Source organism: Chlorocebus sabaeus, chromosome X (genome assembly GCF_047675955.1).
Source record: "Chlorocebus sabaeus isolate Y175 chromosome X, mChlSab1.0.hap1, whole genome shotgun sequence".
In the NCBI taxonomy this organism is placed as follows: Eukaryota; Metazoa; Chordata; class Mammalia; order Primates; family Cercopithecidae; genus Chlorocebus; species Chlorocebus sabaeus.
In genome coordinates this window covers 81,273,334-81,301,307 of record NC_132933.1, presented here as the reverse complement: position 1 = coordinate 81,301,307, position 27,974 = coordinate 81,273,334, and the positions used below count along the sequence as shown (strand labels likewise).

General features: G+C 45.3%; 2 protein-coding genes across 2 annotated transcripts; both read left to right on the top strand.

The window, feature by feature from the left end:
- The first annotated feature begins 575 nt into the window (after window positions 1-575).
- Window positions 576-10,209, top strand: LOC140710703 (germ cell nuclear acidic protein-like). The gene is made up of 8 exons (XM_073013110.1): window positions 576-663; window positions 1,440-1,538; window positions 1,914-1,947; window positions 4,029-4,075; window positions 4,450-4,483; window positions 6,234-6,280; window positions 6,656-6,689; window positions 9,886-10,209. The coding sequence occupies exons 1-8, from the start codon at window positions 576-578 to the stop codon at window positions 9,995-9,997; spliced, it is 495 nt and encodes a 164-aa protein (XP_072869211.1). The 3' UTR covers window positions 9,998-10,209.
- A 1,357-nt stretch (window positions 10,210-11,566) lies between these two features.
- GCNA (germ cell nuclear acidic peptidase) lies at window positions 11,567-26,633 on the top strand. The gene is made up of 7 exons (XM_073013108.1): window positions 11,567-11,597; window positions 16,152-17,318; window positions 18,329-18,404; window positions 21,793-21,937; window positions 23,770-23,908; window positions 25,401-25,605; window positions 25,908-26,633. Exons 1-7 carry the CDS (start codon window positions 11,567-11,569, stop codon window positions 25,987-25,989), a joined length of 1,845 nt encoding a protein of 614 aa, XP_072869209.1. The 3' UTR covers window positions 25,990-26,633.
- Window positions 26,634-27,974: the final 1,341 nt, after the last annotated feature.

Below are 27,974 nucleotides of genomic sequence, written 5' to 3'. Positions count from 1 at the left end.
GCAGCACAGTATCAGCCTCTAGGCCAAATGAAAAGCCTTAAAGAAGTGGCTAAGTCTAATTTTTTTTTTTTTTTTTGATGGAGTCTTGCTCTGTGGCCCAGGCTGGAGTGCAGTGGCGTGGATCTCGGCTCTTGGCTTACTGCAATCTCTGCCTCCTGGGTACAAGTGATGCTCCTGCCTCAGCCTCCCGAGTAGGTGGGATTACAGGCGCACGCCAACAGGCCTGGCTAATTTTTGTATTTTCAGTAGAGATGGGGTTTCGGCATGTTGGTCAGGCTGATCTTGAGCTCCTGACCTCAAGCAATGCAACTGCCTTGGCCTCCCAAAGTGCTGGGATTACAAGCGTGAGACACCGCACCCGGCCGAAGTCTAACTTTTAATATGTAGAATCTGGACTTCCTTATAGCTATTAGATCCCCCTCCTTTAGCATTTTGATATCCTCTGTGGACTATGTGTCACAATAACTAGTAACAAGATGACGTATGATGTAGCCAGGCGCCACATCGGAGGAGTGGCAGTGGGGTCACTGCGGTGTGACTCCTCTGGGCTACAGTTTGGATCTGGCTGACAGTGGATGTCCAGCCGGCTGCTGTCTGGTGAGCTGAAGGGTTCCGAGCAGGAAGTGCTTGGCTTCACCTCAGGCAGTGCCGCATGGCTGTCTGGTAAGCGATGGCAGGAGGCAAAGTAGCCTGCCACGGAGCAGTGGAGAGTGAATGCTGGGGCCCCTGGCAGATGAGGCGGAGAAGCAAGAGGCCCCAGCATCGTGGCTCACTGCAGGGAGCAGTGGCAGCTTAGAAACCGTCCATTCACTGGCTCCCCATGAAACGGAGTTCAGTACTTATCCATTTACCTAGATAGCAATCCCAAACAGTAGGCTGTCTCCAAGAAGTAAACCCGAAAAGGGGACCTCCTTGCCCTTTTGCCCTTTGAATTTTTGATTGTAATCTCCTCTTCCTCAAGTCGTTTCCACCAAGGCCCCTTTCTCAAGACTCACTTTCATGTCTTTATTTTTATTTTTTATTTTTTTAGAGACAGGGTCATGCTGTGTTGCCCACATTGTAGTGCAGTGGCACCATCATAGCTCACTGCAACCTTGAATTCCTGGACTCAAGTGATCCTCCCCCCTCAGCCTTCCAAGTTGGTGGGATTACAGGCGTGAGCCTTTATGCCTGGTGTCGCTTTCATACCTTTAAAGGGAGATAAATTACTTGGCAGAAAACAGGCTTTGCACTGATAGCTAATGATACTCAGCTAACATTCTTCCCCTGTTTTTGATTCAGCAGTAAAGACTGAGCAGCTCATTGCTTCCAATTTTTGTTCACTTGTGCTATTGTGATCCTAGTTTCCTAAGGGGTTAAAACCCTTAAAACCTTTTTGCATTTCAGGAATTCTGATTGGTTGTTTCATTCACTTATTTGGGATTTTTGATATTTGGTTGCTTATGCTGTCGGTAGCCCTCCTTTTATAAAGTATCTCTTGTATTTTTGCAGTTACATCCTTAATGTTCAGTCAAGCAGTGATGACACCAATGGGTCTTGTAAGTAGAGTCCACTCAAAGCAGGAACATTTTGAAGTGTCTTTGTAGAGATGACTCAGCTGTGATTTGGGATGTCTGGCCTAAGTTGGTTCTAAGTTTATCACCTCTAGGGCTCTCTTTAGGTTGGTGAAATGAAATTTCCTTACCGTCAGGAGTGGAGGAGGTTCTCCGCCTTTTTTCCAACTTACTTCCTTTCCTCTTTTTTTTTTTTTGGCTCTGGGTTTCCTTTCTTTTCTTTCCTTTCTGTCTTTTATGGGAGATGTACATTTTAAGCAGCTCTAATTTATAGACTTTGGTTTTAGGGAGTTCAAGACGTAGGAAACCAGATTTTATCATGCTTCGGATGTTTTCTAATGCCCTCTTTCTCTGATTTAGCTGTGGCCAGAACAGTTCCAAGGAGACAGGTCAGGTGAGTAGGAGAATTAATGAAACCTGACTTTTTTTTTTTTTTTAAATTAAGCGGGAAAAATCCCCAGTCTCTGTCTAAGGAAATTTAAGAGTGAACTTCACATTTCCTCTGTGGACAGTCTGTGGTTCTCAGCAGGATCATGATGGCTGTTTGACATCACAGCCAGGTTCAAAACATTAGATTCCTTATCCCTGATCCATTATCTAACTGGTCAGTTTCTTCTTTGAGGTATCTCTGTGAACTATGCCTTAACATCCAGGCTCTACTTGTCTAAGCCCTTATCAGTGTTTACTCCGTTTTCGTTTTATTTTTAGTTTACTTTAGTTTTTATTTATTTATTTTTTTTGAGACCGAGTCTTGCTCTGTTGCCCAGGCTGGAATGCAGTGGCACGATCTCAGCTCACTGCAACCTCCACCTCCCAGGTTCAAGTGATTCTTCTGCCTCAGCCTCCAGAGTAGCTGGGATTATAGTAGCTGGGATTATACTACCATGCCCAGCTAATTTTTGTATTTTTAGTAGAGATGGGGTTTCACCATGTTGGTTAGGCCAGTCTTGAACTCCTGACCTCAAGTGATCTACCCACATCGGCCTCCCAAAGTGCTGGGATTACAGGCGTGAGCCACCACACCTGGCCTAAGTCTAACTTTTAATATGTAGAATCTGGACTTCCTTATAGCTATTAGATCCCCCTCCTTTAGTATTTTGATATCCTCTGTGGACTATGTGTCACAATAACTAGTAACAAGATGACGTATGATGTAGCCAGGCGCCACATCGGAGGAGTGGCAGTGGGGTCACTGCGGTGTGACTCCTCTGGGCTGCAGTTTGGATCTGGCTGACAGTGGATGTCCAGCCGGCTGCTGTCTGGTGAGCTGAAGGGTTCCGAGCAGGAAGTGCTTGGCTTCACCTCAGGCAGTGCCGCATGGTAAGCGGCAGGTAAGCGATGGCAGGAGGCAAAGTAGCCTGCCACAGAGTGGTGGAGAGTGAGTGCTGGGGCCCCTGGCAGATGAGGCGGAGAAGCAAGAGGCCCCAGCATCGTGGCTCACTGCAGGGAGCAGTGGCAGCTTAGAAACCGTCCGTTCACTGGCTCCCCATGAAACGGAGTTCAGTACTTATCCATTTACCTAGATAGCAATCCCAAACAGTAGGCTGTCTCCAAGAAGTACACCCAGAAAGGGGACCTCCTTGCCCTTTTGCCCTTTGAATTTTTGACTGCAATCTCTTCATCCTCAAGTCGTTTCCACCAAGGCCCCTTTCTCAAGACTCACTTTCAAGTCTTTATTTTTAATTTTATTTTTTTTTTAAGAGACAGGTTCTTGCTGTGTCGCCCATACTGCAGTGTAGTGGCACCATCACAGTTCACTGCACCCTTCAATTTTGGGCTGAAGCCATCCTCCCCGCTCAGCCTCCCAAGGTGGTGGGATTACAGGCGTGAGCCTCCATGCCTGGCGTCACTTTCATACTTTCAAATAGAAATAAATTACTTGGCAGAAAACAGACTTTTCACTGATAGCTAATGATACTCAGCTAGCATTCTTTCCCTGCCTTTTTTTTTTTTTTTTTTTTTGAGATGGAATCTCGCTCCGTTGCCCAGGCTGGAGTACAGTGGCCGGATCTCAGCTCACTGCAAGCTCCGCCTCCCAGGTTCATGCCATTCTCCTGCCTCAGCCTCCCGAGTAGCTGGGACTACAGGCGCCCGCCACCTCGCCTGGCTAGTTTTTTTGTATTTTTTAGTAGAGACGGGGTTTCACCGTGTTAGCCAGGATGGTCTCAATCTCCTGACCTCGTGATCCGCCCGTCTCGGACTCCCAAAGTGCTGGGATTACAGGCTTGAGCCACCGCGCCGGTCCTTCCCCTGTCTTTGATTCAGCAGTAAAGACTGAGCAGCTCATTGCTTCCAATTTTTGTTCACTTGTGCTATTGTGATCCTAGTTTCCTAAGGGCTTAAAGCCCTTAAAACCTTTTTGCATTTCAGGAATTCTGACTGGTGGTTTTCTTCACTTATTTGGGATTTTTGATATTTGGTTGCTTACGGTGCCGGCAGCCCTCCTTTTATAAAGTATCTCTTGTATTTTTGCAGTTGCATCCTTAATGTCCGGTCAAGGAGTGGTGACACCAATGGGTCTTGTAAGTAGAGTCCACTCAAAGCGGGAATATTTTGAAGTGTCTTTGTAGAGATGACTCAGCTGTGATTTGGGATGTCTGGCCTAAGTTGGTTCTAAGTTTATCACCTCTAGGGCTCTCTTTAGGTTGGTGAAATGAAATTTCCTTACCGTCAGGAGTGGAGGAGGTTCTCTGCTTCTTTTCCAACTTACTTCCCTTCCTCTTTTTTTTTTTTGGCTCTGGGTTTCCTTACTTTTCTTTCCTTTCTATCTTTCATGGGAGATGTACATTTTAAGCAGCTCTAATTTATAGACTTTGGTTTTAGGGAGTTCAAGATGTAGGAAACCAGATTTTATCATGCTTCGGATGTTTTCTAATGCCCTCTTTCTCTGATTTAGCTGTGACCAGAAGAGCTCTGAAGAGACAGGCGAGGTGAGTAGAAGAATTAACGAAACTTGATTTTTTTTTTTTTTTTTAAATTAAGGGGGGAAAATCCCCATTCTCTGTCTAAGGAAATTTAAGAGTGAACTTCACATTTCCTCTGTGGACAGTCTGTGGTTCTCAGCAGGATCATGATGGCTGTTTGACATCACAGCCAGGTTCAAAACATTAGATTCCTTATCCCTGACCCATTTCTAACTGGTCAGTTTCTTCTTTGAGGTATCTCTGTGAACTATGCCTTAACATCCAAGCTCTACTAGTCTAAGCCCTTATTAGTGTTTACTCCTTTTTATTTTTATTTTTACGTAAGTTTATTTTTGTTTTGTTGAGACCGAGTCTTGCTCTGTTGCCCAGGCTGGAGTACAGTGGCACGATCTCGGCTCACTGCCACCTCCGCCTCCCGGATTCAAGTGATTCTTCTGCCTCAGCCTCCAGAGTAGCTGGGATTATAGTAGCTGGGATTATACTACCATGCCCAGCTAATTTTTGTATTTTTAGTAGAGATGGGGTTTCACCATCTTGGTCAGGCAGGTCTTGAACTCCTGACCTCAAGTGATCCACCCACATCGGCCTCCCAAAATGCTGGGATTACAGGCGTGAGCCACCGCGCCTGGCCTAAGTCTAACTTTTAATATGTAGAATCTGGACTTCCTTATAGCTATTAGATCCCCCTCCTTTAGCATTTTGATATCCTCTGTGGACTATGTGTCACAATAACTAGTAACAAGATGACGTATGATGTAGCCAGGCGCCACATCGGAGGAGTGGCAGTGGGGTCACTGCGGTGTGACTCCTCTGGGCTACAGTTTGGATCTGGCTGACAGTGGATGTCCAGCCGGCTGCTGTCTGGTGAGCTGAAGGGTTCCGAGCAGGAAGTGCTTGGCTTCACCTCAGGCAGTGCCGCATGGCTGTCTGGTAAGCGATGGCAGGAGGCAAAGTAGCCTGCCACGGAGCAGTGGAGAGTGAATGCTGGGGCCCCTGGCAGATGAGGTGGAGAAGCAAGAGGCCCCAGCATCGTGGCTCACTGCAGGGAGCAGTGGCAGCTTAGAAACCGTCCATTCACTGGCTCCCCATGAAACGGAGTTCAGTACTTATCCATTTACCTAGATAGCAATCCCAAACAGTAGGCTGTCTCCAAGAAGTAAACCCGAAAAGGGGACCTCCTTGCCCTTTTGCCCTTTGAATTTTTGATTGCAATCTCCTCTTCCTCAAGTCGTTTCCACCAAGGCCCCTTTCTCAAGACTCACTTTCATGTCTTTATTTTTATTTTTTATTTTTTTAGAGACAGGGTCATGCTGTGTTGCCCACATTGTAGTGCAGTGGCACCATCATAGCTCACTGCAACCTTGAATTCCTGGACTCAAGTGATCCTCCCCCCTCAGCCTTCCAAGTTGGTGGGATTACAGGCGTGAGCCTTTATGCCTGGTGTCGCTTTCATACCTTTAAAGGGAGATAAATTACTTGGCAGAAAACAGGCTTTGCACTGATAGCTAATGATACTCAGCTAACATTCTTCCCCTGTTTTTGATTCAGCAGTAAAGACTGAGCAGCTCATTGCTTCCAATTTTTGTTCACTTGTGCTATTGTGATCCTAGTTTCCTAAGGGGTTAAAACCCTTAAAACCTTTTTGCATTTCAGGAATTCTGATTGGTTGTTTCATTCACTTATTTGGGATTTTTGATATTTGGTTGCTTATGCTGTCGGTAGCCCTCCTTTTAAAGTATCTCTTGTATTTTTGCAGTTACATCCTTAATGTTCAGTCAAGCAGTGATGACACCAATGGGTCTTGTAAGTAGAGTCCACTCAAAGCAGGAACATTTTGAAGTGTCTTTGTAGAGATGACTCAGCTGTGATTTGGGATGTCTGGCCTAAGTTGGTTCTAAGTTTATCACCTCTAGGGCTCTCTTTAGGTTGGTGAAATGAAATTTCCTTACCGTCAGGAGTGGAGGAGGTTCTCTGCTTCTTTTCCAACTTACTTCCCTTCCTCTTTTTTTTTTTTTGGCTCTGGGTTTCCTTACTTTTCTTTCCTTTCTATCTTTCATGGGAGATGTAAATTTTAAGCAGCTCTAATTTATAGACTTTGGTTTTAGGGAGTTCAAGATGTAGGAAACCAGATTTTATCATGCTTCGGATGTTTTCTAATGCCCTCTTTCTCTGATTTAGCTGTGACCAGAAGAGCTCTGAAGAGACAGGCGAGGTGAGTAGAAGAATTAATGAAACTTGATTTTTTTTTTTTTTTTTTTAAATTAAGGGGGGAAAATCCCCATTCTCTGTCTAAGGAAATTTAAGAGTGAACTTCACATTTCCTCTGTGGACAGTCTGTGGTTCTCAGCAGGATCATGATGGCTGTTTGACATCACAGCCAGGTTCAAAACATTAGATTCCTTATCCCTGATCCATTATCTAACTGGTCAGTTTCTTCTTTGAGGTATCTCTGTGAACTATGCCTTAACATCCAGGCTCTACTAGTCTAAGCCCTTATCAGTGTTTACTCTTTTTATTTTTAGATTCGTTAATTTTTTGTTTTGTTTTGTTTTGAGACTGAGTCTTGCTCGACTAGGTTCGAGCGCAGTGGTGCAATCTCGGCTCACTGCAGCCTCCACCTCCTGAGTTCTGGTGATTCTTCTCCTCAGCCTCCCAAGTAGCTGGGATTACAGGCACACGTCACCACGCCCAGCTAATTTTTGTGTTTTTAGTAGAGATGGGGTTTCACCATGTTGTTCACGCTTGTCTTGAACTCCTGACCTCAAGCGATCTACCTGCCTTGGCCTCCCAAAGTGCTGGGATTACAGGTGTGAGCCACTGTGCCCAGCTTGTTTCTTCTTTTTAAGTGGCATCCTCACCTTGATCTCTTACTTCTGATCCAGTCTGTGTACCACTTGCAGCTGGATCTCCTGAGGCACTGCTTTGATCATATCAATCCCCAATTCAAATAGCTCATAATAGAAAAATCAAGCTCTTGACCCCAATATTTAATGCCTTCTGTGATCTGGCCATAACCTCTCTTTCAGCCTCATCTGCTACTGTTCCTATTAATGAATCCTCTGCTCTAGCCAGATCTTGATGGAGGGGTGTTTCCCAGGTGCCAAACTGTAGGGGGGTGCTGAAAAAAATTGCTGGAGTAAATATGAAGTATGGTGCTACATAACTGTTTTCCACATTGACTCCTTGAATTACTGTACAAATGCGAACTGGTCATTCTTGTTCTCCCCATCAACCCAAATAGTGCTGTCAAGTGGGAAAATTTTTGTTCTGGCTATCTCTGATTTATCTCTGTTGAGTGTTTTTACAACATATAAGCCACCAACTCCTGACACCAATGTGTGAAATGTCATGTAAAGTCTGCAGTTGCAGGCCGGGCACGGTGGCTTATGCCTGTAATGCCAGCACTTTGGGAAGCCAAGGTGGGCGGATTGCTTGAGATCAGGAGTTCGAGACCAGCCTGGCCAACATGGTGAAACCCTATCTTTACTAAAAATACAAAAATTAGCAGGGTGTGGTGGTGGCATGTGCCTCTCATTCCAGCTACTCAGGAGGCTGAGGCACAACAGTCACTTGAACCTGGAGGGGGAGGTTGCAGGGAGCCATGATTGCGCCACTGCGCCCCAGCCTGGGTGAGAGTGAGACTGTCTCAATAAATACATAAATAAATAAATAAATAAATAAATAAATAAATAAAGTCAGCAGTTGCAATCAACTGAAATTCTAGAGCCAAATTATGCATTGTATAAAACTATTAATCATTGATGATCAGTTTTATTAATTGTATTTCTAAAGTCTGGTTTATTCAGGTATGATTTACATATGGTAAAATTCACCCTTTTTAGGTGTACAGTTTGATGGATTTTGACAAGCATATGCGGTAGTGTAACCATCACCACTGTCAAGATGCAGAGTATTTCCATTGCTGTTATTTATATGTTAAATGTTCTATCATGGCGCCTAAGAAGTATTCCAGTATATAATATTATACATAATGAAGTCGTTTTTGAAATTAAAATGTATCTGAGTTTTAAATAGAAAAAATAGTTTCTTCCAGCCTCTGCTAGATAGATGGTGAACAAATATTTAAAGAAAATCAGTTTTAAGGGGCCTGAAAGGAGTGCCCACAAGTCTTGGTCCAGTCCCAGGTGCCGTCTATATATGGGATACTATAGGAAGAGTAGATTTGGGAGGAAGGTGATGAGTTTGGTTTGGGGCATGCTAGAATCAAGGAGCCTGTAGGCAGGGCTGATATTCAAAACTTTCTAACAACCAACAGAGCACAGGCAGGAATTAGTCAGGGTGGTTGCCTGCTGGTCAGGACAGACACCATCAATAAACAAATCGGTAAGGCTGTACCTCTGCACACTGACTAGATATCAGCTCTGCCCACAGGATATCCAGGTAGGAAGTTGGAACTGTGAAACTAGAAGTCAGAAGAGAAGTTGGGCTCAATATAATGGATTGGACTGGTATAATTAATAATTGATTGCATTGGCATGAGAGGGCTGGGAATAAGTCCTGGGATTGAGTCGAGGAAGGTGAGTGAGGAGGAGTGAATGGAAAGGTGAGATGAGAACCAAAAGACGACTTTGTCCCAGAAATCAAGATAAGAGTTTTAAGGATGGAGTGGTCAATAAGATAGCAAAGGCACATCAACTTGGCAGTGTCAAAGTGGTAAACATGGTGGAAGCAGATGAACATGTGTGTCTGTAGCAGGTAGAGACATGTCCTGTAACAGTGTATTAAATATTTTCTTTCATTATGAAAGTATATTATACTTACTATACACTGTTTGGAGACAGGAAGGTGGCCAATTTCATCCTGCTGGAACTTCTGAGCCAAATACCAGGATCAGCTGAGGATGAGGACCCCAGGGGGTGCTTACCACTGGCACCCTGGGTGGTGCAGGTGTACTGCTGAGTTTGACACCTACCAGAGCAGTCCGTCAGTTCAAGAGGGTAGTGCTGGTTTGGGGCTGCAGAGAGTAGCACTGAACAGAAACTCCCTACTTCGAGGTGCCTCTCTCCATCTGTGGCCCTCTACCCTTCTCAGACAACTGGATCTCAAACTTGATAAAGAAAGATGAGAGCTCCCTGATCAATTTTTCCCCTGTGCCAAAACTATCTGAATACATAAAATAGAACAGAACTCATTTCACTCTCAGTATGTGACAGACTCCTCCTTTTTAGAAGGATGTGAGACAGATGGAAAGATGTAGTAGGAAGATGGAAAAATAGAAAATTAGGTAGAATGGAAGGATTGAGTGGTTCCAAAGGAGAGGAACAGAGTTACTGTGGGAAACAAAAAATTGATGAGTGGTCAAGATCAGAAAAGGTGAGAAATGCCATGAAAAAGAAGACTGTTGCGTTCATACTTCTCTCTTATTTTTCTCCTGTCTCATCCCTCAGCTCTGTGGTAGTGATTGACTCTGATTCTGATGACGATTGTTACACCTATGAGGAGAAGAAAGCTAAGTTATTGGAAATAAACAGCAACGGCAAGTATATATTACTTTATTAGATAAGTAGCTGAAATCCAAAGCCTCATCACACATGGTAGTTTCAGGATCAGAGTCTGCAGACTTTCTATTCAGAATCCTTCAGTAGTGAATGCCACCGTTTCTTTCCTCGTATGTGCTCGATGTGGATATGGCCGGGTTCCCTATAACCCTCTGGTCAATTTCCCAGCAGCAGCAACTGTTGTTGCTGCCTGAGACCTTGGGGGCCCCCTCAGTAGAGTTCTTACCTGCCTAGAGCTACGTCAGTGAAGCGGGGTTGGGGTGGTGGGTCAAGAATTGAGGCTGGGAAGTATGGAGGCTGCTCTGTGACTCCCTCTTCCCCCCTCTATGTGTGGAAATGATGAGGAAGAGAAAAGGAGTAAGAGGCCTGGCTCATTCTTCCTTCCATCTTGAAGGGTGGTGGTTGTGGGCCAGCTGGCAGTGTCGTGTTGAGAACATTCTTACTTTCTCCATTGAGCTGCTGGTCCTTGCTGTTTGCCAGTCCTTCTGTATTTTCTAGAGATTCTTGTGTTTCTTTAGAGCCTGTTTCCCGTGGCAGATCCTTACCTGTTTGGATTCAGAAGCCCCTTTAACCTTCTGGGTAGCTTGGAGCTTAATTCAGAACTTACCTGCTCAATGGGGATGAAACACAGGAAGACTAGAGACTTTTTTTTTTTTTTTTTTTTTTTTTTTTGTGTGACAGTCTCGCTGTGTCGCCCAGCCTCGAGTGCAGTGGCGCGATCTCGGCTCACTGCAAGCTCCGCCTCCCAGATTCACGCCATTCTCCTGCCTCAGCCTCCCGAGTAGCTGGGACTACAGGCGCCCGCCACCATGCCCGGCTAATTTTTTTGTATTTTTTAGTAGAGACGGGGTTTCACTGTGTTAGCCAGGATGGTCTTGATCTCCTGACCTTGTGATCCACCCGCCTCCACCTCCCAAAGTGCTGGGATTACAGGCAAGACTAGAAACTTTTTAAGCATTAGGGACAGTATTTCATTGACCTTTGTTCTCTCAGTACAGATACAGGGCATGATACGTGGGGCACTTAGTTAATGTTTGCTGAGCTGAACTCAACTGAAAATGGGAGATGCTTAAAGCGCCAACTACTACTTTTTTTTTTTTGGAGACAGAGTCTCAGTCTGTCCCCCAGGCTAGAGTGTAGTGGCGTGATCTCAGCTCTCTGCAACCTCTGCCTCCTGAGCTCAAGTGATTCTCCTGCCTCAGCCTCCTGAATAGCTGGGATTACAGGCGCCTGCCACCACACCCAGCTAATTTTTTTATTCTTTTTTTTTTTAATTTTTAGTAGAGATGGGGTTTCACCATGTTGGCCAGGCTGGTCTTAAACTCCTGGCCTCAAGCAATCTGCCTGCCTTGGCCTCCCAAAGTGCTAGGATACAGGTGTGAGCCCCTGGGCCTGACCAGCACCAGCTACTTCTTAGATAACTACCCAAGAGCTATTGTTGGCCAGAGTTTCTTAGCTAACCCAGGATATCAGAGCAGGGAAGGGAGAGGTCGTTTGAAACGCTGGTCTCCTATTGTTCTACCACTCATCCTTTTGGATTTCTTTCCCTGCTTCCTCTCTCTAGCTCTGGATGGCTGTGCCTGAGCAGGACAGCGGTCTGGGTATAGAGTAGAGGGTCTGACATGACAAGCTGTTCAAATGTGAAAGGAACTCCAAGGAGGCAGCTTGAGGGCAGGCAGGAGTAACAGAGCCAGAAACCGGTTCACAACCAGAGGCCGCCAGGTGCTTGACTCCTTAAATCAGAAGAGACAGATTCTTTTAAGAGTGAACTTTTAGCCAGGGCTGCTCTTACCTTGCTGGCCTGTAGACTGTAACTGGGCATCCATCGCAGCAATGGAGGGATGAAGAATGCTCCTATAGGACTGGCTTTGTACGTTTCTTTACTGTTCTCTATGTGGCATTTCTTTCTGTTATAATGAATTTAGGCAATTCTACAGAAAACAAGGCCCAGTGAACTCTAAAACATACCTCCAACCTTTGTCACTGTACAGTCATTTTTAAATATGTTGTAAGCAGTGTGTCCCTACTTTTTCTAATTTTTCATTTCAACTGCAGGTGGCAAATCTTTTAAGTTTTCTAGGAAGGAGGCAGGGCTTTTTACCATAGGAACATCCACTCCTTTTCTCTTCCCTTACTGCATATTTGAAGTTTTTTTCACAATTAATTCAAGTAACAGATAAGATTCTCAAAATATATTGTCTCAAATCTGCAGTTTTAGGATAAAGAGTTTTTGCACCATAAGTATATCTTCCACATCTTACCTATGCCATGGTTTAGATTTTTAGATTTTTTTTTTTTACATCCAGAATCATAGAAAGCTAGAACTTGAGCTCCAAACAGACTCCAAAGAGTGTGTGGCATCAGACACACTGGCCTTCATTTCAGTGCAGGCTGTGATGTTCCAAATGTTCCTGAGGCCTCTCAGAGAGTGCTGACATCAGGATGTACTCCTGACTCATATCAGTGGTTCTGAGAGCTTTGCACTTATGAGCTAATTTAAGGAATGAAATTTTGGTGACCAACACAGAGTTGTCAATTTTTAATTTGTCTAATGAAGGAAATTAAAAAAAAAAACTTCAGCTACCATCTTTGTAATTTTGTAAAGAACACCAAAAGTTTAGCCAAGACGTAATCACAAAATAAAGGACAGTCCTTTAAATTATAGAAATTTAACTTGATGGGGGAAAAATACCACTTTATTATTCTAATTTGTCTTATTTTGCTGTGGACCAATGAAAATATTCAAGTCTGTAGACCTGTGTTTAGGAAGCCCGGAGCAACTGCTACATCTTGCTACTTAGAGGCTATGATTTGAAAATTGCCACGTGAGTTTGGTTGCTATTTGATCTGTCACTGCTCTCAGTGAAATAAAAAATAGAGGGAAAAACAATCTAAAATAACTTTCTTTTTTTTTTTTTTTTTTTTTTTTTGAGACGGAGTCTTGCTCTGTAGCTCGGGCTGGACTGCAGTGGCCGGATCTCAGCTCACTGCAAGCTCCGCCTCCCGGGTTCACGCCATTCTCCTGCCTCAGCCTCCGGAGTAGCTGGGACTACAGGCGCCCGCCACCTCGCCCGGCTAGTTTTTTGTATTTTTAGTAGAGACGGGGTTTCACCGTGTTCGCCAGGATGGTCTCGATCTCCTGACCTCGTGATCCGCCCGTCTCGGCCTCCCAAAGTGCTGGGATTACAGGCTTGAGCCACCGCGCCCGGCCTAAAATAACTTTCTTTTTTAAAAACTAATTTTTTATTTTTGTGAGTAGATAATAGATGTATATATTTATGGGGTACATGATATGTTTTGATACAAGCATGCAATGTGTAATAATCACATCATAGAGAATGCAGTATCTGTCTCCTCAAGCATTTATCCTTTGTGTTACAAGCAATCCGGTTATATTCTTTTAATTATTTTAAAATGCACAGTTAAGTTATTGACTTATAGTCATCCTGTTGCGCTATTAAATAGTAGATCTTATTCTTTCTATTTTTTTGCACCCATTAACCATCCCCGCCTTTCCACACCCCTCCACTCTCCTTCCCTGCCTCTGGTAACCATTCTTCTATTCTCTATCTCCATTAGTTCAATTGTTTTCATTTTTAGACCCCACATATAAATGAGAACATGCGTGTGGTGGCTCACGCCTGTAATCTCAGCACTTTGGGAGTTCGAGGCAGGTGGATCACAAGGTCAAAAGATCGAGACCAGCCTGGCCAACATGGTGAAACCACATCTCTACTAAAAATACAAAAATTAGCTGGGTGTGGTGGTGTGCGCCTGTAGTCCCCGTTACTCGGGAGGCTAAGGCAGGAGAATTGCTGGAACCCGGGAGGCAGAGATTGCGGTGAGCCAAGATCGTGCCACTGTATTCCAGCCTGGTGGCAGAGCAAGACTCCGTCTCAAACAACAATAACAACAGCAACGAAAAAAACGTGAAGTTTGTCTTTCTGTGCCTGGCTTATTTCACTTTACATAATGACCTCCAGTTCCATCCATGTTGTTGCAAGTGACAGGATCTCATTCTTTTTTATGGTTGAGCAGTACTCCATTGCTCCATTGTGCATATATACCACATTTTCTTTATGCATTCATCTGTTTTTGTTTTTGTTTTTGTTTTTTTGGTTTTTTTTTTGCGACGGAGTCTTGCTCTGCTGCCCAGGCTGGAGTGCAGGGGCACAATCTCAGCTCACTGCAGCCTCTGCCTACTGAGTTCAAGCGACTCTGCTGCCTCAGCCTCCTGAGTAGCTGGGACTACAGGCACCGTCCACCATACCTGGCTAATTTTTGTATTTTTAGTAGAGATGGGGTTTCACCGTTTTGGCCAGGCTGGTCTCAAACTCCTGACCTCAAGTGATCCGTATGCCCTGGCCTCCCAATGTGCTGGGATTACAGGTGCTAGCCACCGTGCCCGACCTCCATTCATCTGTTGATGGGCACATAGGTTGTTTCAAATCTTGGCTATTGTGAACAGTGCTACAACAAACACAGGAGTGCAGATATCTCTTTGATATACTGATTTTCTTTCTTTTGGGTACGTATGCAGCAGTGGGTTTGCTGAATTGTATGGTAGCTCTGTTTTTAGTTTTTTGAGGACCCACCAAACTGTTCTCCAGGGTAGTTGTACTAATTTACATTCCTACGAGCAGTGTACAAGGGTTCCCTTTTCTTCTCATTCTCACCAGTCTTTTGGCTAAAAGCCATTTTAACTGGGGTGAGATGATACCTCATTGTAGTTTTTTTTTGTCTTTTGTTTTGTTTGAGACACTCTCACTCTCACCCAGGCTGGAGTACAGTGGTGTGATCTCAGCTCAGTATAACCCCCACCTCCCAGGTTCAAGCAATTCTCCTGCCTCAGCTTCCCAAGTAGCTGGGACTACAGGCACGCACCACCATACGTGGCTGATATTTGTATTTTTAGTAGAAATTGGGTTTCGCCATGTTGGCCAGGCTGGTCTCAAACTCCTGACCTCAGATAATCCATCCGCCTCGGCCTCCCAAACTGCTGGGGTTACAGGTGTGCGCCACCATGCCCGGTCATTCATTATAGTTTTTTGATTTGCAATTCTCTGATGATCAATGATGTTGAACACCTTTTCATATGCCCGTTTGCCATTTGTATGTCTTCTTTTGAGAAATATCTGTTCAGATCTTTTGTCCCATTTTTTCATTGGATTATTAGATTTTTTTTTCCTATAGAGTTGTTTGACCTCTGTATATACTTTAGTTATTAATCTCTTGTCAGATGGGTAGTTTGCAGATATTTTATCCTATTCTGTGGGTTGTCTCTTCACTTTGTTTATTGTTTCCTTTTGTTTATTGTCTCCTTTGCTGTGCGGAAGCTTTTTAACTTAATGTGATCCCATTTGTCCATTTTTGCTTTGGTTGCCAGTGCTTGTGGGGTATTGCTCAAGAAATCTTTGCCCAGACTGATGTCCTGGAGATTTTCCCCAATGTTTTCTTGTAGTAGTTTCATAGTTTGAGGTCTTAGATTTATGTCTTTAATCCATTTTGATTTGGTTTTTGTATAGCAAGAGATAGGAGTCTAGATTCATTATTTTGCATGTGGATATCCAAGTTTCCCAGCACCATTTATTGAAGAGACTTCCTTTTTGCCAGTGTATGTTCTTGGCACCTTTTTCTAAAATGAGTTCACTGTAGGTGTGTAGATTTGTTTCTGGGTTCTCTATTCTATTCCATTGGCCTATGTTATCTGTTTTTATGCCAGTAACATGCTGTTCTGGTTACTATAGCTCTGTAGTGTAATTTGAAGTCAGGTTATGTGATTCCTCCACTTTTGTCCTTTTTGCTCAGGATAACTTAGGCTATTCTGGGCATTTCATGGTTCCATATAAATTTTAGGATAATTTTTTTCTAGTTCTGTGAGGAATGTCATTGGTGTTTTGATAGGGATTGTATTGAATGTCTACATTTCTTTAGGTAGTATGGGCATTTTAACAATATTGATTCTTCCAATCCATGAACATGGAATCTTTCCATTTGTTGGTGTCCCCTTTAAAATAATTGATTCTTAACTGCTGTTCGAAACGCCACAGTTCCTATCTTGTTTAATTTGTGTGAAATAATCTGCTGAAATTCAGTGTATAAAGGAGGTGGTGGAGGGAGTATATTCATATATGATTGTGTCTCTTGAATTTCAGGTGAGAGTCCAGAGTGTTGTTATGTGAAGCCTGCCATCCAGGAACCTCCAATAGTTATTAGTGATGATGACAATGACGACAACAACAGTAATGATTCGAAAGTTCCCAACAAAAACAGCAACGATTCGGAAGCTCCCGACAACAACGGCAATGATTTGGAAGCTCCCGATGACAACAGCAGTGATTCAGAAGCTCCCAACGACTACGGTAGTGATTCGGAAGTTCTCAACGACAACAGTAGTGATTCGGATGTTCCCGACAACAACAGTAATGATTCGGAAGCTCCCGAAGACAACAGTAATGATTCGGGAACCCCCGACGACAACAGTAATGATTCGGGAACCCCCGACGACAACAGTAATGATTCGGGAACCCCCGACGACAACAGTAATGATTCGGGAACCCCCGACGACAACAGTAATGATTCGGGAACCCCCGACGACAACAGTAACGACAACAGTAACGATTCAGGAACCCCCGACGACAACAGTAACGATTCAGGAACTCCCGAGGACAACAGTAATGATTCGGATGTTCCCGACGACAACAGTAATGATTCGGAAGTTCCCGACGACAACAGTAATGATTCAGAAGTTCCCGACGACAGCAGTAATGATTCGGATGTTCCCGACGACAACAGTAATGATTCAGAAGTTCCCGACGACAACAGTAATGATTCGGGAACTCCTGACGACAATAGTAATGATTTGGAAGTTCCCGACAACAATAGTAATGATTTGGAAGTTCCCGACAACAATAGTAATGATTTGGAAGTTCCTGTGCCAGCAGAAGATTTGTGTAATGAAGGCCAGATTGCCTCAAATGAAGAAGAGCTGGCTGAGGCTGCTGTCTCCCAGCACGATTCATCTGATGATGCTGGTGAGCAGGATCTTGGTGAGAATCTCAGCGAACCACCAAATGATCCTGAGGCTAACCTTGAAGTTTCAGAGAGAAAGCTGCCAGCTGAGGAAGAGCCTGCACCTGTGGTGGAACAAGCAGGGAAAAGGAAGTCAAAAACCAAAACTATTGTGGAGCCACTAAAACAACAGAAGGCAAAAACCAAAACTATTGTGGAACCGCTGAGGAAAAGGCAGGCAAAGACCAAAAATATAGTGGAGCCACTGAGGAAGAGGAAGGCAAAAACCAGAAATGTATCTGTGACACCTGGTAAGTCAGTCATGCCAAGTATGCCTGTCCCACTGAATGTGCCTTGCCTGCCAAATGTGCCTGTCTTATCCAGTCTGCCTGTCCTCCCTGTCAACCCTGTGCCATTTCAACAACTTCCTTGTGGCCCAAGGAGGCATCCATCCAGTGAAAGGATGGTTCTGGGAACAGGGGAGGAATGCCCACATCTTTCTCATGCTCCTGTATCTTGGTATCTGCTGTTCACTAGCCTGGAGTGCTGTCTCCCTGAACTTTCTGTTCTGAGGATGTCTTATTTTTCTTAGGACCCAGCCCAATGATCACTCCTCTATGAAGTCGTGAGTCAGAGTGGCTCCTGTCCCCTGAGTTACCAAAGTTCTAGAGCCCATCTCTACGAAAGCACTAGTCATACTGTTAGAATATGTTCCTGAGTCGGTCCCCTTCCCTACCCCGCCCCGGTAGACTGTGAGCCTCTTCGTGGGAGGACTCTTCCTCATCTTTTACTCTCTCTCAGGGTTTGGCCTGGTGCTTGGCACGTGATAGAGGTTCAATACATTTTTTGGATATATGAATGACACTGACTATTGATACATAAGCCTTTAGCTAGAGCAGCTGGCAGGATGGATCCTAGGCCCAGGCAGAAAGATCTGCCTTGCCCTGCACACTGAGTGAAGGTGCTGCCTAGGATATGAGCCAGTCATCGGAGCCGGTGTGTGAGCTGTACCGTACCACGCCCTTCGACTGTGCACGCTTCAGTTGCCCACACCACCTAGCTTCCTAAGGGCACACTCCTGGACCTTCATAGTCCTTGGTGCCTGTGACAGAATCCTGCCCAGCTCATGCTGCTGGCAGCTCTGTAATTCACGTGGGTGAGATGGTTGAGAATGATGACGGCGGCAGTATGCCACTTCAGACAGTTTTGTTTAGAGATGTTGCACTGGGCTTGGCTGTGAGGGCTCCTTTTGGGTTTACCTTTCTGTTAGTCTCTTGATGGTACCAATTTTTGGGGTACAAGTCACCTATTATTTTTCCAGCTGGTAAAGGACGTAAGAAGCGTGGACCTTCAAAGAAGAAACACGGTGCGGCAAAAGTAAAAAAACGCAAAACTAGGTATGTACTACCCATGTTCCGTTGAACAGGAATTTATTGCACAGTTGTCACACTGGGTAGTCCACTGGGCACTTGGGTGGGGGTGGTCTATAAGGGGATGGAGTCTGGCTGGGATGGAATGGGGGGACAAGATTTCTGTCCTTCAGTAGGAGGGCCCAAGCAAGGGAGAATAGCACCCACTGGCTCCCTTCCCACTTCTTTCCCCACTCTCTGAGGCTGGGCATGGGCTCTCCGCCAAGGTGCCTGCAGTTACCTGGGTAGAGGGGGCCTTTCTGCACCCACAGCAGCTCTGGCCTCTGAGATTGCCCATGTCCTTCAACTCAGATCAAAGAACTATGTGTAGCCAAGCAAGACACTTTTTTTCAGGCTTGATATAGCTTCGTGGCCACCAGTTTATGCTAAACCAAGGCAAAGGCATTGGAAATGGTGAGAAGGCAGAAGCAACACATTGATCTGTTGGAACTGGAGGGAGAGTGGTCAAGATTGCCTTCCAGGTTTTTCTAGTGCTTTGGCTGAACCCAGTTACTGTTACTACTATGTATATCCTTATGAATTTTTCAGCTGAAATGTTAGGATGAAATGGATTGCTTATCATTCCTTTATTTTTATTAAGCTGTATATAGTTGATACTGAAAACAACAACTGATCCTGTAGACCAAAGACATGTTAATACTTAAGGCAAAAAATTAATGTGTTTTCTTATTTAGATTCCAGGAATTTCTTAGTTTTTCCCTTAAAAATGTGATATAGTAAGCATAATTTTCTTTTTTTTCTTTTTTCTTTTTTTTTTTTTTGTGAGACAGAGTCTCGCTCTGTCGCCCAGGCTGGAGTGCAGTGGCGCGATCTCGGCTCACTGTAAGCTCCGCGTCCTGGGTTCACGCCATTCTCCTGCCTCAGCCTCCTGAGTAGCTGGGACTACAGGCGCCCGCCACCACGCCCAGCTAATTTGCATAATTTTCTTTGTTTTTACTTTCATTGAAGAGTAATGTATACTCACATCTGAATTGTCTTACAAGACAAGGAATGTATTTGAAGGACTATATGTTATTTTTTAACGAATATTTGGGGACAATAAGTATATCTTAAGGGAGGGGAAAAAGACTGATTATGTCAGGCATAGGGGCACCAGCTTACCCTGGACCTGAACAGAAGGGCTGTCTGTTTCTGCACTGGCTGAGGTAGCCGGTAGCAGCTTGCCAAGTGCTCTTTTAGCTGGATCCCCTTTCAGGAAGGTTTCTGCTCCAGACTCCTAACTACATATTTAAGCTACTTTGCCTCCAGGGACGTGTGTCTTGGGTAGCTCCCAGGTTGCTTTGCTAGAGCGTGACAAAAGAAGGGAAAAGCTGTCCCTTGGTGTCATTGTCAGTCTGCATTATCCAAAGGAGGCTAGCCTATTTGGACTCTTAACTGTTGTTTAGCACTTCCTATGTCGTCTGGAGGCTTCCTGTTATGCTTAGCATTGTTCCTGTGTAGGCTGCTTGCTGGTCATGGTGTCTGATTTTCCCAGTTTGGGGTCTTGTCGGTTCCTGTGATGTGAAGGTGCTTAGTCTGCAGTAAAGAGCCACAGGCCTTGAGGTGAAAGTATGCTAAGCCACAAGGCTGGCGTTCTGTGAGCACAAACACACAGGGGTCTGGGCTCTGCCGAAGTCTGCAGAGGGTTCAGGTTTGCATCTGCCACCTTACATACTGATGTAAGTTTGCTTTCAGACCTAAGTAACTGGAGGCAGAAATATTTCAGTCCCCCATTTCAGGCTTGGGATGAAGACCCTTCCGTAACCTCTGTCTTGTCTGGTACTTCCCCTCTCTGCAGCCCAACTTCCTCACGTAGGGTTTAGTTTGTGACTTAAGGGTTAATAACGGTTCTGGCAAAATCTCAGTCTTAGGAGTTCTGTTAAGTCAGAAACTTGCTGCGTTTGCTCCCCTTTTATCTTTCCAGCTCTTTGGGCTCATCTCTGGACTTAGTGGACTGTTCCAGCTAAGATAAAAATGCTTCTGTTTAAATGGTAGTTATTACAGTATGAGTCCTTTATGTGCTCAGCATTATTCTTTGTGCCATTTGAATTAGGCCTTCAAAGATGGGGCAGCGATAGTGGTTTAATCAAAAGACCATGAGATTTGGATCAGGAGATTCACTGTCTCTGTGACCTTTGGGCAAGTCACTTGACCTCTGAGCACAGTGGAGATCGTAAAAATAGTTAATAGCTTCTTTGAAGGGCGGTTGTGAGGATTAAATATGACAATGCAAAAGGAAGTTCTTTGCGAATGATAAAGTGCTGCGCAGATGGTTATTCTCAGTAGTGGTGGAGATGTAGTCATTGTAAGCCGTGGGAAAATAGATTGTGCCGAGGCACAAATGCGGGAAATTGCGATTTGTGTCCAGGAAACATTTAAGTTGCCCACTTTGGCTAGAGTGGCAGTGGTAGCTGGGAATAGAGCTTTGGACAGGGTTGACCCTGGCCATGAATGTCAGGCCAGGCAGTGAACAACCAGAGGGGGACAGTAATTGGAGCATGGCCTGCGAAAATGAATCTGGAGGAGTGTGTGTGATTGGATGAGAAGAGAAAGAGCCTGGAGGTAAGGAACACTGGAATGTTCTCATATCCAGGCATAAAGGGTAGGACAAGAACTTGAACTAGAGTAGGAACCAGGGGGATGGAAAGGAGGGGCTGAAGAGAAAGTGTGAAGAAGATAGTCTGTCTCTGTGCCCAATAAAGAGAGAAAAGGAATTTTATTTTATTTTTTGAGACAGAGTCTCGCTCTGTTGCCCAGGCTGGAGTGCAGTGGCGCGATCTCGGCTTACTGCAAGCTCTGCCTCCTGGGTTCACGCCATTCTCTTGCCTCAGCCTCCTGAGTAGCTGCGACTACAGGCACCCGCCACCACGCCCGACCAATTTTTGCATTTTTAGTAGAGACGGGGTTTCACTGTGTTAACCAGGATGGTCTCGATATCATGACCTCGTGATCCACCCGCCTCGGCCTCCCAAAGTGGTGGGATTACAGGCGTGAGCCACCGCGCCCGGCTGAGAAAAGGAATTTAAAAATGTCTTTGAGGTTTTTCAGCCAATTGTAACACAAGTTTAGCTGGAGATACATTCGTGTTAGTTGGAAGTTTGCACTGGGCAGTTGTAAATTCAGAACTAGGTCTCAGGAGAGCTCCAGAGTGCAGATACAGATGTGGGGATAAGTCTCTTTGAGGTTGAAACCATGGGCTTTATACCTCTGAGGGTTGCAAAGAGTGAAGAGAAAAGGCTGCAAATGAAGGCTTGGGAAATGCCCTCATCTAAGGAGCTGGATGGAAGAGGAAGCGACAGGTCTTGACAAGACGCTTACATGTACATTCCTTCTCTCTCTTTAGCTACATAAACCTCAGCTGAATTTATCTTTACAGGACTCGTAAGTGCAAAGTCCCTGGATGTTTCTTGTATGGCCTTGAAAAATCGAAGAAATACTCTGGAAAAAATTTAAAGCGAAATAGGGATGAATTGGTTCGGAGAATCTATGATCTGTTTAACAGATCCGTCTGTGATAAAAAGGTAGGATCAATGAATGAGCACTGATTGAGCACCTACTATACACCAGTACTCTTGGTGCCGTGAGGTGCACTAACCCTATATACTTCCCGCCCTTGAGCAGAGGCAGTTGAGGTTGGGAGATGAGCCCTGGCACAGGTGAAAGCAATAGAGAATGTGTATGAGTTATAATGTATAGGACAGATGGCTATTACCACAGGAGATCAGCAGAGGGAGAAATCACTGAGAGCCTCAACAGCCAGGAAGTAAGATTACCTGGAGGAAGTGAGACTCTGCTTCTTAAAGGATGGTAAGTGGCGAGAACAACAGGATGGGGGAGAGGGAGAGTTGAGGCTCGACAATCAGGAAGAGAGGATTCTTGTGGAAGGATAATGGAAAAAGAGCTGTGTGACCTTGAACAAGTTACTTGACCTCAGTTTCCGTCAGTTTCTTCATCTGTAAAATGGGGACAACACGGTACATATTACCTTATAGGATTATTGTTACCCTTCCATAAGTTAATACACATACAGTGCCTAGAACAGGGTCTAGGACGTAGTAAGCTCTTATTTTTTGATAGTGTAGGACTGGATACGGGAGGGCCTTGGGAATCAGGTTGGAGGAGGTTAAATTTATGTGAGTAGGCACCACTGCACAGGGATGGGGTGCATCAGGGAGTGAATGAAATTAACCTGCTGAAAGAAATTAACCTGACAGTAACCTGTGGGTATGGACTGGATTGGATAAAATCTGGAGGCAGAGAGACCTATTGGTCATTAGATTTTTCAGACTTTATCATCTCTGGTGACAACACTTTATGGAGGGAAGTTCTTACATATTCCTAAAGGTTCCCCAGCCTTTGGTGCCCTTCTGGATGACAGTGATGTCACATCAGATGGGTGGAACCTGAAGTGTTCTGAGTTGCATTTTCAGTTCAGCCTCGCCCACCTCAGCAGGGTTGTCCTTCTCTCCTTGGCTGCCCCAAGGACAAGAGAGCCCAAGTCCTGCGCTCACATGTTCTATCAGTTTCCCTTGTGTTCTGATTGCCTGTTTATTGTCTTTACCCAGACTTCAATGTGGCTTTTATTCTCCTCAGAATGTTTTGATTTGTATTCTCTTTGAATAAATTTCTTCTCAAACTTGCTCTGCGCCAAGACCTGGGGGAGAAATTTCCTTTTCCTTTTTATTAGAGGGTAAAAAACTCTGGAGTTAATATTTTCTGGTCTGCTTAAAACTGCTTTCTGGGCCGGGCGCGGTGGCTCAAGCCTGTAATCCCAGCACTTTGGGAGGCCGAGACGGGCGGATCACGAGGTCAGGAGATCGAGACCATCCTGGCTAACACGGTGAAACCCCGTCTCTACTAAAAAAATAGAAAAAATTAGGCGGGCGCCTGTAGTCCCAGCTACTCGGGAGGCGGAGCTTGCAGTGAGCTGAGATCCGGCCACTACACTCCAGCCGGGGCGACAGAGCGAGTCTCCGTCTCAAAAAAAAAAAAAAAACTGCTTTCTGGGCCCAGCGTGGTGGCTCACGCCTGTAATCCCAGCACTTTGGGAGACCAAGGCAGGCGGATCACCTGAGGTCAGGAGTTCGAGACCAGCCTGATCAACATGGTGCAACCCTGTCTCTACTAAATACGAAAAATTAGCTGGGTGTGGTGGCGCACGCCTGTAATCCCAGCTACTTGGGAGACTGAGGCAGGAGAATCACTTGAACCTGGGAGGCAGAGGTTGCAGTGGGCTGAGTTTGCGCCATTGCATTGCAGCCTGGGCAACAAGAGCTAAAACTCCGTCTCAAAAAAACAACAACAACAAAACAAAACTGCTTTCTGATTCCTTTCATTTGCTTTTCATTCTCAGCTGCCAGAGAAACTACGGATAGGCTGGAATAACAAGATGTTGAAAACTGCTGGCTCATGCAGCACTGGCGAGGTGTGGCACCCAAAGAGGCAGCGCTTTGCCGAGATCCAGATTGGCTTGAAAGTCTGCGACTCTGCAGGTGATGGCAGGAGTGTGGCAGCTTCACTACCACGCTCTTTCCTTCTGACGCCGTGCCTGTGAAATCCCTCCTAGCTGGTAGCCTGTGTCACAGCTCGAACTGTCATTCTTGGGTGGGCAGGCATGCTGTGTGTTGCTTAGAGGACATAGTTATTGGATGTCTCACCATCCCTGTGAATCAAACCCATCGATCTTTATACCAGGCCTGCCTTTCTCTCTGCATTTCCCCCTTGCCAGCAGTAGCATCTTCATTCTCTCAGGAGCTGAGGTTCAGGGTCCCCTATGTCCAGCCAGTCACCAAATCTTCCTTCACAGTAGCTCACCATTCCTTCTCTATCTGTGCCTCCATCCAAGGACAGGCCCTCATCCCTGCTCCATTTCGTCTCCCCTATGTAACTACATTGCTTTCCTGCTGAGAAACCAGGGCTTTTCAAGGCCTAGAGCCTGGCTTTTGAGGCCATTGTAATGTTCTCCTGTTTGGCTTGGCCAATCTTGTCTCTCAGTATTCTACCACTAGCCCACGCCCCAGACAGGCTGTCTTCACACTGGCCTTCAAAACATACCACAGGCTGCGTGCGGTGGCACACACCTGTAGTCCCAGCTATTTGCAAGGCTGAAGTGAGGGGCTCGCTTGAGCCCAGGAGTTCGAGGCTGTAGTACACTATGATCACACCTGTGAATAGCAGTTTCACTCCAGCCTGGGCAACATAGCAAGACTCAGTCTCCAAAATGTTTTTAAAACTGTGCCACATACTCATGTTTTGCCATATCCAGAATGGCCTTTCTAAATTCAATCAATTAGTAAGAACCCCTGAGATCCCAATTTCACCATGGAGCTTCTAACCAAATCCCACGGCCATAGCGATTGCTCCCCACCCTGTCCACCTCTGTTCCTGGAGGGCAGAAACTAGATCTTGTCTGGATATTTTTCTAGAAGTACCTCACAAAAAAAAATGAGTATGTTGGAGCTGCTCTGAAAAGACCTGCTCACCGAAGGCTCTTTGCCGTAAACAATATTGGGTTGAAGTAGGTTCACTATTCACTTTGAGAATCCTGGGAAGGTAACACTCATACTTACCTGCATGTGCTTCTGTAAGATAACCTTGTATCTGGTGGGGCTGAAAGTCGAGGGGTTGTTGGGTAGCAGATAAGAAGAGGATTGGGGCCGGGTGTGGTGGCACATGTCTGTAATCCCAGCACTTTGGGAGGCTGAGGTGGGTGGATCACCTGAAGTCAGGAGTTCGGGACCAGCCTGGCCAACATGGCAAAACTCCGTCTCTACTAAAAAAAAAAGACCAAAAAATCAGCCGGGCATGGTGGTGCACGCCTGTAATCCCAGCTACTTGAAACCGGGAGGTGGAGGTTGCAGTGAGCCGAGATCACGCCATTACACTCCAGCCTGGGCGATAAAGCAAGACTGTCTCAAAAAAGAGAAAAAAAAAAAAAGAGTATTGGTTTTAGTGCTCACAATTTCTTTTCATTCTTCTTTCAAGACCGAATCCGGGATACTTTGATCCATGAAATATGCCATGCTGCCTCCTGGCTGATTGATGGTATCCGTGATTCTCATGGTGACACATGGAAGTATTATGCCAGGAAATCCAACAGGATACACCCGGAGCTGCCCAAGGTCACCCGCTGCCATAACTATAAGATTAACTACAAGGTCCATTATGAATGTACTGGGTGCAAAACCAGGTAAGACTCTTCTCAGACTTTTCCCAGTTACGTTTTGCTGGGGCCTCCAAGTGGCTCTTGAGTGATTTCATAAGTAGATGGCCATCTGAATTGAGGAGGAGAACCTCTCTCCTCCTTTCCATGTTCTCTTTCTCCTTTCTCTTCAGTAATTTGAGCCGGTCTGACCACTGCTGCCACTTGGTGCCCGGGTCTCTGATACCCCAGAGAAAATTATGGCTTTGGGCCCAAGGCCAACATCTCAGAGCCGATGCTGAGGTGCAGTGACTGATTCTTTTGTTGTGTGTTGTTCCTTTCCTTCCCAGGATTGGCCGCTACACCAAATCGCTGGACACCAGCCGCTTCTTCTGTGGCAAATGCAAGGGGTCTCTGGTCATGGTGCCGTAAACTCAGAAACATGGGACCCGTATTGTGCCCCACGTATGACCATTTGCTGTGTATGTGCAGAAGTATTATAGAAAAATTAAGCAGGAGATGGCTAGGATTAGCCACGGGGATATGATGAAAACACTTGGTAGGAATTACAAGGCAATGAAGAATTCTTAAAGTTATCTGAGAGTATATTCATGTGAGATTTATCCTTTACTGGTAAGAAGTTTTAGAAAAGTTTGTTTTTGTGAAGTTAGGAATATTAGAATTTAGGTACTGTTAAGTAAGTAGTATTAGAATTTAAGATTCATGTTATTAATGATGATTGACCTTAACCAGGGACTCTGTTGCTAACTATTCTGTGCCCTTGACAGGGTATTTCTGAAGCCCTTGGGATCTACCTTGGGTCTTACTTGAGTTCCATATTTTTCACATGTAGGACAAAATGCAAAAGAAAAGTGAGTTTTCAAGAGTGGCAGGTTGAGAGAAAGAGGAGAACGCTGGAAAGAGGACAAGTTTTAGAGGCAACACTTAAACACCAGGGCTACTGTGACATCTATGTAGACAGGAAAGACAAACGTGTTTCATAAAATTCGTTGCTGATGGTATTGATTGAAACTGTCTGAGCCATGTAATCAAAAAATAAAGTTTTCTGCATCTCACTTGTGAGCAAAGTCTGTTCATTGACTCCCTGCACCTAGAGCAGAACAGACCCTCTGGTCTTTTGTCCAAGACTCCGGACAGCTGAAGCCCTCCGGGACTTGTCTAGAGGAGCGCGCTGCACTCCGTGTTTCTGTCTGGCTTCTGTGACAGCCCATAAGGACTTAGCAGCCTCCCCACTTCTTGGAGCAATTCAGGATATGGACTGGGATCCACATTGTATTCATTTCCTGTGGTTGCCACGACAAATTACCACAAGCATAGTGGCTTAAAACAACACACATATACAGTTCTGGCGGTCAGATAGTCCATCACTGGTGCCACTGGGCTAAAATCAGGGTGTTGACAGGGCTGTGTGCCTTCCTGGAGGCTCTGGGGGAGAATCTGTTGCCTTGTATTTTCCTTTTTTTTTTTTCCGAGACAGAGTCACTCTGTCACCCAGGCTGGAGTGCAGTGGCACGGTCTTGGCTCACTGCAACCTCTGCCTCCTGGGTTCAAGTGATTCTCCTGCCTCAGCCTCCCGAGTAGCTGCTATTACAGGCACCTGCCACCATGCCCAGCTAATTTTTGTAGTTTTAGTAGAGACAGGGTTTCACTGTGTTGGCCAGGCTGGTCTGAAATTCCTGAAATGCCTCAAGTGATCCACGTACCTTGGCTTCCCAAAGTGCTAGGATTACAGGTGCGAGCCACCTCACCCAGCCTTTTCTGCCTTTTAGAGGCTGCTCACATTTCCTGGGTTCATGGTCCCGTCCTCCAGAGGCAGCAACAGTTCCCTCTCTGACTCCCCTGCTGCCTCCCTCTTTCGCTTTTATTTTTATGTATGTATGTATGTATGTATGTATGTATTTATTTATTTATTTATTGTCGCCCAGGCTGGAGTGCAGTGGTGCGCGTGGACATCTTGGAGGCCACATTTTCAGCCGGCCACAAACATCTTGACTACCCTGATACTTTTTCTAGGCAGGGTGCGTTCTGTCATTTCCCTGCCTTTCTTCATTTTGTAAAAGCTTGGAGTGTCTAGTGGCCACAAAGCGGGATGGTGTGTTTATATGGTGGGACGAGCTTCCCCAGCTAACTCTTGAGATTCTTCCTCCCCATCCCCACCTCCAGCCGTATCTGCAGTTTCGGCAGGGGCCCAGCTGGCCTGTGAAACTGGATCCTAGCACATTGGTGACTTAATTAGGGGGCACTGACAGTGCAGTAGACCCACCCGTCACCTTCTGTTTTAACTCAGTAGCCCTGTCACTTGCCTTTCTGGGAAACCCCAGTTATTTCTTCCCCTCACTTCAGCCTCATTGATAGCCCTGGAAAAATGCTCCCCACAGCCCGCCTCCAGGTGGCTG